Source organism: Lutra lutra, chromosome 1 (assembly GCF_902655055.1).
Source record: "Lutra lutra chromosome 1, mLutLut1.2, whole genome shotgun sequence".
Classification (NCBI taxonomy): domain Eukaryota; kingdom Metazoa; phylum Chordata; class Mammalia; order Carnivora; family Mustelidae; genus Lutra; species Lutra lutra.
Window position 1 is genome coordinate 121,994,381 of NC_062278.1, and position 17,198 is coordinate 122,011,578.

Below are 17,198 nucleotides of genomic sequence, written 5' to 3' on the forward strand. Positions count from 1 at the left end.
TATGAGGTATGGCAGTACAAGTATGTTTACCTCGTCCTTCAGATGAGGAAAGAGAGGCCCCATCTGTAAAAACGGACATGTGAGCTGGCTTGGTCCAGTCACAGCGCTAATTAATAGAGAGTAGAATTGGAAACCAAGGTTTCTCGAATCACATCCTTGGATTCTTCTAACCAAACACAGACTATGGCTTTTGCACACATAACCTAAAATACTCCCATACCTGTGGTCTTGGAATGAACTTTCACTTAAGCCCACAGAACACATGTGGGGTGGTTTTTTGTTTTTGTTTTTGTTTTTGGCTACTTGTAACCTCAAATCTGGCTTCTAAGTTCACTTAAAGGCACACAGCAAAAGAGGCTAATGCCCGGACCATTTATTTAAATGTCACTAACAAAAGTGTCCTTAAACATTACATAGAAAGTTATCCTTCAGAGAACAGGGACTGGCTGTCCTCCCTCTCTTCTGAGGATAAAAGCAGAAAAAACACCCTGAACCTGTAGTTGTCCTATAGTCACCTTTGAAAAGGATCAAATAATGGGTGACCCTTCTTGCTACTCTTTGGACAAAATAATGTCTCAGATCAAACACTGGTCCACAGAAAAGCTGGGTTATAAATGTCCATCATCAGGAGGATGGTTAAATAAAACATGGCACAACCACACAACAGAATATAGCACAACTCTCAAAACAAATGAGGTAGAGTTATATGTACTGACATGGAAAAAGGTCCATGGTTATAAAGCAATAAAAAGCAACATGCAGAATAACAGGCATAGCAAGATTCTCTTTTTGTTAAATACAATAAGAAAGAAAGCTATGCATTTGTATAAACAGGTATTTTTATATGCAACAGGCATATATGTCTGTTGAATTTATCTTAACATCAGGGAAGAAGAGAGAGAAAGACCATTCATTTCTGACCACAGATATTGTACTTTTTTTTTAAGATTTTATTTATTTATTTGACAGAGAGAGATCACAAGTAGGCAGAGAGACAGGCAGAGAGAAAGATGGGGAAGCAGGCTCCCTGCTGAGCAGAGAGCCCAACGCGGGGCTCGATCCCAGGACCCTGGGATCATGACCTGAGCTGAAGGCAGAGGCTTTAACCCACTGAGCCACCCAGGCGCCCCCAGATATCGTACTTTTGTTCTCCCTATTTCTTACAACAATAAGTGCCAATGCCTTTACCCCTCCAAACTATCAACAGATCCTCTGTCTTTCAACATTATCCCCATATAAAGGTTTAATTGGCTTATGAATGTTTGATATATTATACATTTATATTAACAGGAAAAAAACGGCTGCATTTAGGAAAAAGCCATTGCCCCCCCCCCAAAAAATTTGTTTTTCACCTTAATTAAATGATCAAAAAACAAATCACAGATCAAGGGAGAGAATGCACATAGGAAGCAAGACCCCAAGGAAATATCTCAAATTAACAAACAGGGGTTCTCTCTGGGTGATGGGATTACAGTGGACTTTTTATCCTAACACATGATCATATTTTCCAAATACTCTACAGTGAGCCAGCATTACTTTTATAATAGAAAATAACTTTAGGATAAAAGTAATATTTTATGAAAGTATACTGGAAATCAAATATATCTAAATGAAACCTTGCTTACTACTTTTTAAGTTAATTATCTTTTAGCTTATAGACAATAAACACATATTAAATGAATCAATGAATGAGTGAAACCCCTTTCTGATTGATCTCCAATTAGTCATTTTTTCCTATATCACTCCCCACAACTCAACAAGTCCATAAATTCTCCAAAAACAGGGACTCTTTGCTGCCTATCTTTAGGAAGACCCTTAATACCTAGCATGATACCTAGCACATGACAGACAGTCAGTCAATATGATTAATTAATCCATTTGTGTGTTTGAACTTTCTATTTGGGTTTTTCTGAAAGAAGAGTGCATCTTTAGTTTTCCAGTGCCTCTAAAATACATGAATACAGTAAGCAGCCATAAAAGGGGCCCCCTCTAATTAATCCAGAAGCAACAAGAGTTGTGGGCTATATTTCACAGTCAATATTAATTTCATAAGTCTTTTTGTTTAAGGTAGAATTGCCTGTCCACAAAAAAAAGATTCATTTCCTTAGTATGTGTTTCATTATAAAACTCCCAAATGACCTACACACCAATAAATAGCTCTTTTTAAAAAAAAATCAAGACAACAATACTAAACAAGCAAATATTATCCACAAGGCACTGATCTGGGTGTTGAGAAGAATACAAATAAGTCCAAAGCAAAGGGTATGTACAGCGTACATGGGGACACCAGATAGGACCATTCTCTAGGGTGGGGCCTCCAAAAGGCCTAGAGTCATCAATGTCCAGTAAGGTCTGGAGAAGAGACTGGTTTCCAAACAAGTCTGGTGCACACCACATCTTGTCCAAGTCACCACCCAAGAACTCAAGAGTCCACTGCTGTCACCTCCACTCCAGAGCCTCCAGGGCCGAGTGAGATGCAGAAGCCTGCACACCCAATCTACTTGGAACTCAGATCATTCTTTCATGTAATTCTCACTCACTCTCCAGTGAATGGATCTGGTTCATCTCCTCTCTTGTCAGGCTCTCAGCAACCCTCAGTCTGTTGGATAACCTTGGCTCCCATCTTCAGAGAAGATGGGGGTCCATTTAATAAGAGCTCTAGCATCTGACCTATAAACCACCTGGTCTTTCCCCACAGCCACAGAGGGAGAACTCTCCCTCCATTCCAGAGACAACCTCTCAACCAAGAATCTTGGGCTTTTCCAATGTTTAAGGAAGCTAGTGCTTACCCTGGTACCTCACCTGCCTACAAACTACCCTTTATTCTCTACCATTGTCTCCTCCCATGACTTTTCAACATTCAAAGATTTTTCTCTGACAAAAAAAAAAAAAAACAACACTGGCCCTGATCACCTTTTAATAGTCTTTATTCAAATACAATTTGTATGCATGAAATTGCGCACATAAATTTACAGGTCTCTGAAATTTCACAAACAGATCACACCTGTGATTAAGAAACAGAACACTACCCATACTCGCAAAATGTCCCTTCAATGAACAGTTCCTTTTCTCCTTACGTTACTACCAAACTTCTGGAGCAGTGGTCTGTCTCATTTCCACCACCTCTGCATCTGTTTCAGCCTCACCAACCCCTGTCTTCAATGAGCCCCACACCCACTAGGTGAGGCTGTTGGTCCTTCCTTTCTACTTTTTTTTTTTCAAGATTTTATTTATTCATCAGAAAGAGAGAGAGAGAGTACAAGCAAGGGGAGCAGCAGGCAGAGGGAGAAGCAGGCTCCCCACTGAGCAGAGAGCCCCGTGCAGGACTCGATCCCAGGACCTTGAGATGATGACCTGAGCCAAAGGCAGATGCTTAACCACTGAGCCACCCACGCATTCCTGCTTTCTACTTCAACATAAAACAAGCAAGCCTCTTCACTGCACTTACCATGCTACACTGCAATCGTTTGTTTATATGACAGTCAATCCCACTAGACTGATAGCCTCCTGTGGGAAAGATTATTTCTCACTTGTTTGTGTACTCCCTGGCACTTAGTAGGTGCACAGCTGGTATCTGACACTTAAATGAATGAGTACAAGAATGAATGAAGAGATCCACTCACTGAAATCCAATACTCTGCTAAAATTGATCAGTTCTTTGTCTAGTTCTCATCAAAAGTCATAATGATATTTGCTGTCAAAATTCAGTGGTTGGAATCAAAAAGAATGACTAGAAAATCATACTGTTCCAATATTTGGTTAAGCATTTCTCTTTATATCCAAGTATCTGAGTATATTATGTGTCAATGTACTGGGGTACAGAGAAGAGACTTAACATCTTCCACCCAACCTCCAAATTAAAGATGTGACATTGCTCCCAATGGCACTCTGTCCTCCCATGGCCATATACCCAACATGGGAGTCCTGCCAATCTTTTCCCCAACTGCTTCTGGAGCCACTCCTCCCTCTCCTCACAACCTTCTTTCCAGGACAGTAAGAAGTCAGAGACACAAATCCCCCAGGAGACCCCCAGACTCCTCCTCCCAGCCCCCTTTTGTCACATCCAATTAACCATCTGCCAGTCTCCCGGGCCTCCTCCTAGGCCCACTGCCCAGCTGCCAACTCAATACTGTTTCCCCACCCCACCCCCACCCCATAGATGCCCACTGTCCCTCGCTGCGGGCTAAGAGTGTAAAAGGCCGGGATTTTAGCTACCTTCCCAGTCCCTGCCTACCATGCCCTGGGATAACCATAACTGCAAGCTTAAAAAAATTCCATCCTTAACTATCTCTGCACTGTTAGGGAAAGGAGGGAGGGAGGGAGGAATGGGAGGAAGGAGGGAGGGAAGGGGGAAAGGAAAGAAAAGAGGAAGGAAGGTGAGGGGAGAAGGAAGTTATTGAAGCATCATAGTTTCATCATTTGGAAAATAAAAAGATTCATCTAACCATAATATGATTGTAATAGATTAGATGTATAATATAGTCATATGTATACAATTATATTCTATTATTATAATGTAATCCCCTTTCTATTGATATTTATAATATGCACATATCTATCATAATATATACTGTATCTATACACAACAAGCAACTCTGAGAGGTAAGGATGATTGTCCACCCATTTTACAGATGAAGAAACTGAAGCTTGGAGAGGCTATAACTTAAACAAGGCCACACCACTGGTAAGTTCCTGATCTAAGACTAAGATTCTGGGACTGAGCCATACCTAAGGAAACTCTCACCTCCTCCTGCTCTTGGGAGTCTAAACCCAGTCCCACATAGGCCACATTATGGTAATGCCAGCTCCCGGATTCCTACTCCTCCTCCCTCTGGTGGGCCACATAAGACCCCTCACTTGAAGACAGCTCTTGGGTTTGCCCTTTTTAGGGCAGAGAGTCAGAGGAAGTGCTCTGGGGCCAAGGAATGGCTGTGCTCACTGCATCTTTCCTCTGTTTCCTCTCTCGTGAAGAAGAATCTACAAGAGGCTCTCCCATAAGCCCTCCTCTGCTTCCTCTTTCTTCTAGGACTTCTAGAGACATTAAGGAAACTGGAAATTCAAGAGCAGGTCCCATCCCCAACAGACATACTGCTGATGGCCAGGCGTGGACCCCTCCTCAGGAAGCTGCCTGACAGCTTCTTGAGTGGGTCTACCTCCCACTCTCCTCTCCTCACCCACCCTCCACTATGGAGACTGCCTCTCTGCCTCATACCATGGAGAAGATAATTCTCCCCACCCCACCATAGGCTGAAGCAAATCCCACCTCCGCCTGCAAAAGAAAGCCACCAGCACTTCTAAAACGACTGCTAATTTAGGATCTCCCAGCCGGCTCCTCAGCTCTCTGCCCAAGAGCCTCCTAGGGTCATGTCAACCCAGCTCCATTTCACAGCCCTCAGCTTCAGCAACCCTCCCTAAGCACACTGCTAGCAGCTCCTGGACCTCCAGCCAGTGGATGCTCTCTCTACCAGGGCTGTTGATCAGGCACGTTGCACCCTCAGCCAGTAGCCTTTCCAGCCAGCTACTTTACTAAGGTCTGCCTACAACACCCCCTCCTCTGGCCCAAGGTTCAGCCCTCTGCTGACCTTGAGATCCACTCCTCCAGGTCCATCCAGGACCTTCTTCTATCCATTGCTTCTCTTTCCTAAATATTCATTCTCTTCCTCATGCTTGCCTTCTCGCTCCTCCCCACCCCTAGGTATTCACATATCTTCCCTACCTAAAAAAAGCCTCCCCTCAACTGCTACCCATCTCCAACTACCTCACTATTTTTAACCTTCCCTTCACAGCCAAACCTTTCCGTAGAGTCTTCTATATGCACTCCCACCACTTCCTCCCATCCACTCCCCATTCCCCTTGCAATTTGAATTCCACCTCCCCTACTATGATTGAAACTGTAATTTCAAAGGTTACCAATGAATCCCCCAATTCCAGAACCAAGCTGTGTGCTCAGTTCCCATCTCCCTCAACCTCTCTGCAGCATTTTTCTCCAAGCACGTTTCTCCTGGTTCTCCTCCAGCCCTTCACTTGAGCCTGCAGCCCTGGCCTTGGGCCCTCTGCCCTTAAGTCTATATATGCTTTTCATTTATTATCTCATCTATTTCTGATAGCTCCAGCCACAACTTCTTATAGATATCTCCCAATCCATATTTCCAGCTCTGGCCTCCCTCCAAAGCTCCAGATTCCCTTCCTACCCGCCTACAGAACCAACACCTCCCCTAGCTTATTCACTGACACCTGAAATGCAACATGTCCCAAGTAAACTCTCAAATTCTCCCTCTCCTCCTGCCTCCCTAGAGCTGCTCGTCCTCTTCCTAACTCCTGATTTTCATTTAGGGTACTTCCATCCTCACAGTCACCCAGGCTCTAGGACTTTGGAGTAATCCTTGATACTGTCTCTTTCTTGATGTTCCACAACCAAGTTGCCAAGTCCCATAGACTCTACATTCAAGAGGTCCCTCAATCCACCCCCTCCTCTCCATTACCCACTATGGCATCTCAAGTTCAGACCTCCCCCCAACCTACCACAGTGGTCTCCTAACCCAGTGCTGGTCGTAGGTCCTCTCCAATTCCAATCGACTCTGCATAGGGCTGCCAGATTTATCTTCTGATCATGGCTCCAACCATCCAGAAATTTTTAGGGCTCCAAAAGGAAATTGCAAAATAAAGACCACACTCTGTGGCCTGCCATTCAAAGCCTTATAAGATCTGGGAACCCAGTAAACATAAATGTCACAATTAATCAACCTGGTCCCCACCTCCTTCTATGTTTTATCTCCCACTGACCTCCCCCTATGTCCTCCTGAGTCACATCAACTGGACCATTTACTGGCCCCAAAGACCACCGTGGGTCTTCATACCTCTTAGAACACCATTCTAGCCTGAGAACACAATTTCCACCCTCCGCATCTGAATCCTACCCATCCTCAAGCCTCAGCTCTCTTCCTTGAGAACAGAGTTCATCTGCCACTTTTCACTCTCCCACCTGTTAATCCTTTGTATCCATGTTTCCTAGCTAGTGTCCAGTTCCCTTCTAATAATGCCTTGGGCAGAAGGGGAGGAGACAAAGCTAATTCTCCAACAATTTCTTCTCTACTTTCTTGAATTAATTTCTCTGTCCTCCCAGCTGATTCTTTCTGTTCCTTCACTCCTCAGTAGACACCATTTCAAGCAGCTCTATTGATCCAACAGCCCTGTAGCCGTCAATCATTTCCTAGTTATTTTGCTGCCAGTCATTCACACACAAAGGAGTGGCAGGAGGAGTCTGAACTGCATGTAGACAGAGAAGGAGCAGGAAAGGGCTGATTCACTGCACCCACCTGAGGCTTGGTGGAAGCAAGAACTCCATTCTCGCTAGGCTCCTCCAGAAGGCACAGGGCTGGGTGCCAGGATCTGGAGGGCTGGGGCAGGGGGCTTGGCATTTTTATAGTTTTGTGGAGGGGGAAAGAACAGGAGTGTCCTGACTTGTAAGAAGGGTGCCCCATCCAGTCTTCTCAAACTGAGAAGGACTGCTTTTGTCCTGGACTGGAAAGGTCCCAGACAGGACAGATTAAATAAAATCATGCCTGTCAGAAGAGGCACTGATAGTAACAGAATGCTCGCTTAAGAAGGACCCATCTACATATATTTGGATAGAACTGTACAACTTATAAAGACCTTTCACATATAGTATCTTCTTTGAGTCTTTCCGCAGTCCTATGCAGGAAAGTGGAGAGGGGGCTATTATCCTCCTCTTACACAGATGTTAAGTCTCTTGCCCAAGTCATTCAGAGAAGTAGAATAGTGCAAAGGGAGTGTTCACCTCCTGCTCTCTTGCCTGACCTTTCAGCCTCCTTCACAGCTTTGCCTTCCTTTCCCACCCCTTATATCCAAGTGCTCCCTGAAGGGGCATATTTATATCCACCTCCCTTCCTGCTCTATATTCTTTCTTGTAATGATTTTATACACTCCCACAGTGTAGTACAGGCCACAGCAGCACCCCATAAATATCTGTCCAAAAAATGATTGAACGAAAGAATAAAAGACAGCAGAAGACCAAACCTTAGCCTTCTGATTCCTGAACTCCATTATGTACCTCTCTGGCACTGTGTCCCACCCCATGGCAAAACCCCCCACACAACACCTCTTCTGGAGATCCCCCAGCCTCTGTATAAGCCTGTTCACTTAATAATTTAAAAAGCAGGAACAGGGGGCGCCTGGTGGCTCAGTGGGTTAAGCCGCTACCTTCGACTCAGGTCATGATCTCAGAGTCCTGGGATCGAGCCCCGAATCAGGCTCTCTGCTCAGCAGGGAGCCTGCTTCCTCCTCTCTCTCTGCCTGCCTCTCTGCCTGCTTGTGATCTCTCTCTGTCAAATAAATAAATAAAATCTTAAAAATAAATAAATAAATAAATAAATAAATAAATAAATAAAAAATAAAAAGCAGGAACAACAAGGGCAACCAGCTAGAATGTCTTGTGCTACCACTGTGTGTCAGAATAACTAGATGCTTTTTACATGCTTTCCGTATTTAATATTCCCGACCTGTGAAATAAGCATTCTTAGTCTGATTTTGCAAAAGACTGAAAATGAGAGAGATTAAATAATTTACCAAGATTCTACCCCTGGTTAGTGCCAGGCCTATCTGATCCAAAAGCCCATGATCTTCTGGCTATACCAGGGTTTTTCAACCTCAGCACTATTGGCATTTGGGGGCTGGAAAATTCTTTATTGGCCTGTGCATTATAAGATGCTTAGCAGAACACTAGACCTCTACCCACTAGATGCCAAACTGTGACAATCAAAGAACTGTTTCCAGATATTGCCAAATGTTCCCTAGGGAACAAAATTGCCCCCAGTTGAGAACCACCAGACTATACCATACTGCCTACCTCCAGAAGTAGAAAGAAATTTTTCAAGTAAAGTGTCCAATTCTCGGAGAAGGACCCCGTGGTCACCTGTTCTAGTATTTTACTAAAATTTATAGTCAGGGAGATTTTATCACCTTCTCACCTTTCTCACTTCCTACAGCTTCAGTTTATTCCAACACCTCTCCATACGGAGCATCAAGAATGTATCAAACAGAGACATTTTCCTTTGCTGCAAAAGAAACCACTCCCCTTCAGTACCTGGCATTGCACAGATGGAGCGGTGATATTCACTCCAAGAATTGCCCACAGTAGGTATTATTCCAAAATAATATCATCTTGATGATCTGGACATGATGATGTCCAGTTCCTCTGTCCAGGTGGGATAAGGTTATCATCTGAGAGACAAGTCTGAAGAATCATATAGTGAATACCATTATACCACCGCCTAGATTTGATAAGCACTTACATTTTACCATGTTTGTTTTACCTATGTTAGCAGGAGGTGATTTGTTTTTATTTCTGCTTCTGATGAATCACAAGCTTTTTAAAAGATCTTTTTCCTTACCTGCAAAGAACAAGTAACTTCAGTGGGAGAGACAAGCCTTATGTGTATGAGAGAGTTACAATACAATACAATACAATACCACTGATGAAGTGAGAAAATGAGTACAAACAAATGAGTGTCTTAGGAATTCAGAGGATACAGTTGGTCCTGTGATCTGTAAAGGCTCCCAGAAGAAGTGGGGAGGGGCTCAAGTCTTTGAAGAATGAGTTGGATTTGGAGAGTGGGGGTGCAGGGGTAGATGATGCCCTCAGGAAGTGAGAAGAGCAGCCTGGCTGGAGGTGAGCCATGAAGTACGAACTTGACACTAGGAAGTCACTGTAGGTTCATAAACCGGGCAGCAATGTGATAAAATTAGTGCCATCTGCCTGCAGGTGCCAATCTGGAGTGGGGGTGAGAAAGCACATTCCATGGGACAAGAAAGGAGGCCATGGGCAACATAACAGGTCCTGGACTAGAGCAGAGGCTGTAGATGAACAAGGGATGTCGATGAAAGATAATTCAATAGGATTAGAGGGAAGAAACTCCTCACAGACAATACCAAGGTTTCAATTATCATGACTGGGAGAGGGGAGATGAAATGCCGCTCACAGAATTAAGGAACACAAGAGAAGGAGCTAGTGTGGGGAGTTGGAAAGACATACAGAATTGAGTCTAGGGCTGGCTGAAGTCACATGGCAGCAAAGACTCCAGATGAAACTGTGTGGATTCATAGGACCAAAGCCCAACAGAAAGGTAGAGGTAGAAGATATTTCCACATCAATCTCTTTTCACTTATACTCTCAACACTTTTTTTTCCTTTAAGTCTCAAAAAAGGAGTTTTCTCCTCTGCTCACCAAAACTAAGCTCTTGTCTCACCTCTCCAGGTATCTAACACAACAATTAATCTAGCACCTTCAGTGTTTCCTGTCTATAAGCTTTCTCCCTTCCACCTACAAACCTCTTCTGACTCCTTGGCAAAAAAAAAAAAGAAAGAAGGAAAGAAAGAAAGAAAGAAAGAAAGAAAGGAAGAAAGGAAGAAAGGAAGAAAGGAAGAAGAGAAGAAAGAAAGAAAGAAAGAAAAGAAAGAAAGAAAGAAAGAAAGAAAGAAAGAAAGAAAGAAAGAAAGAAAACTCCTTTTCTTGATTCTAACATTTCTTCTGACTGGCACCCAACCTCTTTTTCCTTTCACGGATAAACCATGCAAGTAATGGGTTCCTACCTACCACCCCACATCCCTACTCTGTCTCTTCTAATACTGGGCTCCCAAGAGGTCACAGTAGCTTTGTGTTCATCACATCCAGTGACACTTATCTAGCGCTCTTCTTGCTTAACCTGTCTGCAGCTTGTCTTCACATGAGAACCCACACAGACTCCCTAGGGTCTCCAGCATCAAGTCTCCTTTGTTGCCATGTTACAAATAAGGGTTTTCCCCCCAAATTCTAACTTTAGTCCTTCCCCATTCCCCCCACTCCTTCCATCCGACAGCCAAACTTCGGGTGCACCCAGCCTTGACCCAGAAGGCTTTCAAGTCCACATCACCAGCCCGAATCTCCTGCCTATGCTCCTGTCTTGAGTCCCATTTTTTTTTTTTTTCACAAAAAAGCTCCAACTGGCTGTCTATCAGTCATCCCTAGTTAACACTTCCAAAGCCAACATCATTATCTCCCCTGCAAACTGGTTCTTGTCCTCAGTCAGACATGTCAGTCAGCACACTATTAGTCCTCCACACTCTCAACCCAGCTACTCCATTTCTTCCTGGGCTTACTTTTCTTCTTCCCCTGATAGCTAGTTTGTCAACAAATCTCCACAGTTCTACCTTTAAAAATGTCTCTCAGAGCTGTCCCTGACTCCCCATCCTTTTTGCCACCAACCCAGACCAAGCTCCCTCCCACTCAGCTCTGAATCAGCATCCTATGTCTCTAGATTCTCTCTCTCTTTTCTCCACTTCATCAATCACATTACCCCCAGGTTAACCTTTCCAAATACCACTTTGCTCAGGATGTAGCTTGCTCAAGAAGCTACTGACTCTGAATCAAACCCAAATTCTCTTTTGAACTTCCCAGACTCTCCCTACCTCGTCCTGCCCCACTTACCTATCCTTATGTCCTATAACTCCCTAACTTACCCCTTCTATTTGGTGTCCAGGAACCTCAATGCCAATGCCCCAAACTCCTCTCTCCTTTTACCTGTGTTGTTCCTCCCACTCTCCAGACCCTTCAAGGACTACCTTTGATTCTACCTCATCTATAGTTCTGTCAACTTTTTATCTTATAGAACCATAATGTTTACCAATTACTTAATCTCCAAGTGAGCAATAATTGTCAAACTCTTCTTAAAAGTTCTTTGAGGTTGGGGCGCCTGGGTGGCTCAGCGGGTTAAAGCCTCTGCCTTCGGCTCAGGTCATGATCTCAGGGTCCTGGGATCGAGCCCCGAGTTGGGCTCTCTGCTCAGCAGGGAGCCTGCTTCCCTTCCTCTCTCTGCCTGCCTCTCTGCCTGCCTGTGATCTCTGTCAAATAAATAAATAAAATCTTTAAAAAAAAAAAAAAAGTTCTTTGAGGTCAAAGACCACTCTGAATATTTTGTTTGTATTCCACAGCACCCTGGACAGCAGAAGGCTCCTAGTAGGAGTTGAAAAGTCCTTTTTGGTTTTCTATTCTGACTGGTGTCTATTCCCAGTTCCCATATTTCACCTCCTCTACATCATAAAAATGATCAATAAAATTATTGTGATGGATTCCACCAATCTATAAGAATAGTGGGTACCTGCGTGCATGTAAAAGAATAGTAGGGTAACTGTGTGCATGTGTGTGTGTGCGCGTGCACATGCAGGGACTTGAGATTTAGGGAATCTAGCTTACTCAGTTGGTCAAGAGAACTGAAATACCAAAATAATCAGAAGAGGACAAGTAAGGGATCAAAATGATAGAATTACTCGTAACATGCCTTATTAGAAGCAGAGTATGCCAGGGTTTTGGCAAAGCAATTGCCAGTCTGGTCATTATGCATGTAAAATTTTCCACCAGGAAGTAGGGGGTAACTTTAGTGCTAGGGACTTTGAAAATGTGTTTGAAGTTTTCTCGGTGGTTCAATTGAATAAATGTATAATCTGTCTGGCCTACCAGGTGCAGCGCTCTGTTTCATAAAGATGGAGAATCAGAAGGGAGAAGGTTACAAAATATGGCCTTATTCCAGGCTTAAGAATCCTTAGTAAGAGCCCAGGCTAGAAATTAGAAGAGGTAAGATCAGGAAGCAGAGCACAGAGGACCCCGTGGGGGGATGGGAGGGAGACAGTCCTAGACGCAGCCCCTGGCAGTATACAACCCCACTTGCAACTTGTTAAAGGCCACCATACATTTCCAGCCTTATTCATTGAGAATTTAACATTTCTCTGATTCTAAGTGCACATCAGACCTCCAGGCCACCCCAACCAAAAAAAAAAAAAAAAAGAAAAGAAAAGAAAAAAGGCTACCCAAGGAGGAAAGAGAATATCCTCAACAAGAGTACCACAAGAGACAGACCCCAGTCTGATATTTATTCTCTGATGTGAGCCAGGGCTAGACAATCAATGTAAATCACACATTGTATTTTGTAAGGCCCTGGGAAAAGTAACACATTGGACCATTATAGGCCATTAACACCATTAACACTGTGTGAAATTACCAAACCTCCAGAAACAGAACTCAGCTCCAAGGGCCTGGGACAGAGAATGGACAGGAACTGGTATTTAGATTGGGAGGAAAGGGGAAGGAGGAGTGGTTGCCAAAAGATGAAAGTGGGGTCCAGAAAAGGAAGGTGGGAAGGCTCACATTCCAAGAGTTATTTTTCCTCTAGAGCTAAGAAAAGACAGATTTGGCCAGAGATGGGAGGCAAGGGTGGTGGGGGGGTGGGGGAGGATGTCAGGGGAGACCTCCTGGCAAGTGTTTCCAATTATCACTTAGGCCAGGGAACCTTTCCCTTAGATGCCAGGTTACAAACTTAGGTCAAGAGCCTCCTTAGAAACCATGTTTGGGTCCTGGGCAGTGTGAGTGAGTGTGTGAGTGCAAGAGATAAAGACTGATGGGGGGGGGGTTAAGAATGCATATATAGAATGCAGGTCTGGGGAAAAGGAAGGAGGGAAAGAAGTGAGGCTGAGCCCTGGGAAGCAGGAGAGGATAACAGGGGTTTCCTCGGCCTTTTCCAGGTCCTGGCATCAATCAGCTCCTGTCCTCCAGTTCTTTCCTCTTCAGACCAACCAGAAAATGAACATATGGGCCAATCAAGTCTTGACTTCCAAAGCCACAAGTCTCCCCAGCAAAGCACCCCACCCTCTTCCCTAGAGATGACCTCTAGGGCAAGGCAACGAGATTAGGAAACAGATGGATGTGCAGAGAGCCTTCAGAGCTAACCTGATCCTTGACCCCAACAGTTCATGTCCTCTAATCCAACTTTTGGAAAGACAGGGCAGATGTGCAGCCTCCCCATAACTTATCGGACTCCTTGGGACAAAGATTCCAGACAAAATGGTTCCAGACGTGGGAGATGAGGAACTGCTGGAAGCCACAGGTAAATGGGAGATGGGGAATCCCTGGCCGGTAGAGAAACAGGGCCACAGGTGGTGGGAGACGAGGGGGTCCTGTTCTGGGGAAGGGGCTGTGAAGCCAGGGGACAAGAAGAGCTACAGACCTGGGGGAATGGGAGGGGGCAGGAACCGCGAAACAGCTGTAAAGACAAATCTGGGGCTCTATATACCACAGGCAAGCAAAGATTCAGTGGGTGTGTATGAGGAGGAGGCTAACTCACACTTCCAGGAATGAGTGGTTCTTACGAAAAGCTCATCCGTTCCCAGAACTGGAAAAGAGGAGGACACGGAGGAGGTCCGAGGCGCCCACTGCACTCCCAGCCCCGTCTGCCTCTCAAGTGGGAGACGCCGGTTCCCCACACGCACCAGGCATGACCGTCCTTGGTCCGCACGGCTGCTGACTGTCAGCAGCTGTGCGCGACTCCCGGTCCCCCGCTGCCCCACTCTACGCGTCAGGGCCCTGGGCCCCTGGCCGGAGAAGGGGTGCCCACCGGGGCGGCCGGGGGCTTGCTGACAGGCGCTGGGGGAGGGGGGAGCCGAGGGAGGGGCCGGGGACGCGGTAGCTGAGCCGCCGCGCTGCAAAGTGATCCAACATCGCCCCATCCCCGCGCTCTGGGAGCAGGCGGCCGAAGGGACCGCCTCGCGCCTCCCCAACACCGACTCCGCAAGTGGGGTGAACGCCGAGGGGTGCCTGGCTCCCAGCCCCCACGTCCCCAAAACGCAAAGCAGCATACCATAACAACTCGGCAACTCCAGCCCGACGACGAGGACTGACCCCCCGACACGCACACCCCAGCAACAGCCCTCCTTCCCCAAACTTGTCCGACGCGCCGCGTCCCAGGCAGCAGCCCTCCCCCGGGCCGCCCGCGCCCTGCCCAGCTTACCTGTCCGGAAAAAGGCGTCCACGTCCGAGTCTGCAGCTCCTCCTTCCTCCGCTGCCCCCTCCGGGGGGTTCATGACTGGGGGAGGCGTCCGCGGGCAGCCGGGGCCGGCCGAGCCCGGGGCCGAGGGCTGCGGGGCGCCCGCTGGGCGGAGGGCGCGAGGCGCAGCTGCCGCGGCCGCAGACCCTACGGACTCGTGGCTTCGAGGGCGGGCGGCTCGGGCGGCTCAGGCGGCTGGGGCGGCAGGGCTGGGGCAGAGGACGCCCAGCCTTCCTCAGGCGGAGGCGCGCGGCGGGTTGGGGGCGCCTGCCGCTGGCTCCCCCATGGTCCCCCTTCTCCGCGGGCGCTGGCCGCCTGCTGTCTGGCCGGGGCCGGGCTGGGGCCGGGGTCCGGGCTGCCTGGGCGCCCGCTCAACCTCAGCAGCGGCAGCTGGCTCTCCTCCTCGCCCGTCTGCCTGTCTCTATTGTTCAGCCCTGCTCTGCTCTCCTCTTTATTTTTCCTCCTCCCTCCCACCCTCCCTGTCTCTCTACCTCCTCCCTCCCTCGCTCTCTCGCTCGCTCGCTGCCTCCCTCCCTCGCTCGCTCTCTGGCTCCCCCTCTGGCTCCCGCCGCCGACTCTCCGGCTCCTCCCCCGGCTCCCGCTCCCTAGTCCGGGCCAACAATGACCCGGGCAGCGCGGAGCCGAACTGAAGCCCCGGCCCCCGCCGGCCGCTCGGCGCGGGCCACCCGCGGCGCGGACGCCTCCCTCCCCCGCGGCCGCGCGCCGGCCTCTCCCGGAGCCGAGCCTGAGCCGCGAGCTATTGTTCGGGGCTGCACTAGGCCGGCTTCCTGAGCCCCGAGGAAAAGCCCGGCGGAGGAGGCGGCCGAGGAGGGGGCGGGGGCCGCCGGGCGAGTGCGGGGCCGCCGGGCTCGCCCAAGGGCTCCGCCGCCGCGGCCCCGCGCCCTGGTCTCTCCGCTCGCGCGCTGGTGCTTCCTCCCCCGCTGCCGCCCTCCGCCCCACCCCGCACCCAGGCGTGTGAAGGAAACCCCGCGCTGCCCGCCCGCGTCCTCTTCAGACGGGTCCCGGAGCTGCAGTGACCTGTCCCTAGAGGCTGGACTTTTCTCCCTCCTCCTGACAAAGCTCTCGCCTGTCTCCCTCCCTTCCTGAGCCTCTCGCCTTTTCCTCACCATCTCGCCTTAGTTCCTCTCTTTTAGAGCCTTTCGTTTCCTTTTCCCCCTCTTCAGCGCCCCTTTAAACATCTCTGCCTGTCTCTGTGACTCTTTGTCCGCTCATTCCTCTTGCGATGTCTCCCTGCCCATCTCTCCCTCCCCCGTCACTCTCTTCTGTCTCTCATTTGTCTCTGCCCTGCCTCAGCACTTGGCCGTATCTCGGAGCTCCTCTTGGACAGCTGTCAAAACTCCCTAATCCCCGGGGGCCTTCTCTGTTTGTTCCTCTCCCTGTGGTGAACGGAGAGATCCAGTTGCCAGGAGAAAGGAGGTGTTACAGCAAGCTGAATTTCAATTAAAGTGGGGAAGAGGGGCTAGGGAGGAATGGGGATGACAGCAAAAAAGAAAGCAGATGCTGTATGGGGTAATTAATGCAGTGATTGTATTGTGCCAATTGGTTTTTAAGCAATAATTAAACAATAATTAGCCAGTATTCTGTTTATAGTTCTAGTGACTGCAGAGCCTACAGACCTAAGTACTTAATGTGGTGTGTTGGGAGGTGTTGCTGCTGTTTCATCCAGGCAAATGGAGAGGCTGTGTCCTGACCTAATGTGTTAAAACACACGTAATAGGAAAACCAGGTCCTGGTCTAAAGTTGATGGCCTGCTACCTACCAGCCAGAATCTCCTGGATCTATTTATCTCTAACAACCTACTTGGTTCTACCTCTCTCTGAATCAAAGCTCCTGGGACCTTTCCAGATCTACTGAGAGGTTACCTCTAACAGCAAATAGAATGAATTAATGACATCTTTAGTGAATCCTTTCTAGCTCCCTGTACTCATCACTTTCTTTACTGAATGTCACACATTTTTTTTTAACCCACTAAAATATAAATACAGTTGCCGTCTTCAGTCCTGGATACATCTATCAGGTTTCATTTCTTAAAATTATGAATAGTGACTTTGAGATCACTGCCATGAGATCTAATTCATCTGCCCCTGGTATCTTGAAATGCCTGAAAGCATCCAGACAACCCCTTGTCTGCCATCTTCTTTGACAATGAAAGTATTTCTTATTTGTCTTTTCTAAATTTTGCCTCCCCTTAACTCCTTGCCTAAACCCTGGCTATCCTCCCACAACCACACATAATGACGGAACTGTTATCAACAGCCACCATTGTACATATTGAGAACCAAAGGCTGGCAGAGTATTAGCTGATCCCAA

At 47.3% G+C, this 17,198-nt stretch overlaps 1 protein-coding gene across 20 annotated transcripts in view; it reads right to left on the minus strand.

Moving 5' to 3' along the window:
* Positions 1-16,361, minus strand: part of KALRN (kalirin RhoGEF kinase) — a 675,882-nt gene extending 659,521 nt beyond the window's left edge. For 5 of the 20 annotated variants that reach the window (XM_047734993.1, XM_047734982.1, XM_047734967.1 and 2 more), the window contains exon 1: positions 14,832-16,319. In XM_047734993.1, coding sequence (XP_047590949.1) covers positions 14,832-14,904 — 73 coding nt within the window. In that variant the 5' untranslated portion in view covers positions 14,905-16,319. Of the gene's footprint in view, positions 1-14,831 lie in introns of all 20 variants that reach the window. The other 15 variants (XM_047734954.1, XM_047734936.1, XM_047735026.1 and 12 more) reach the window with 12 other exon arrangements.
* Between the last annotated feature and the right edge of the window lie 837 nt (positions 16,362-17,198).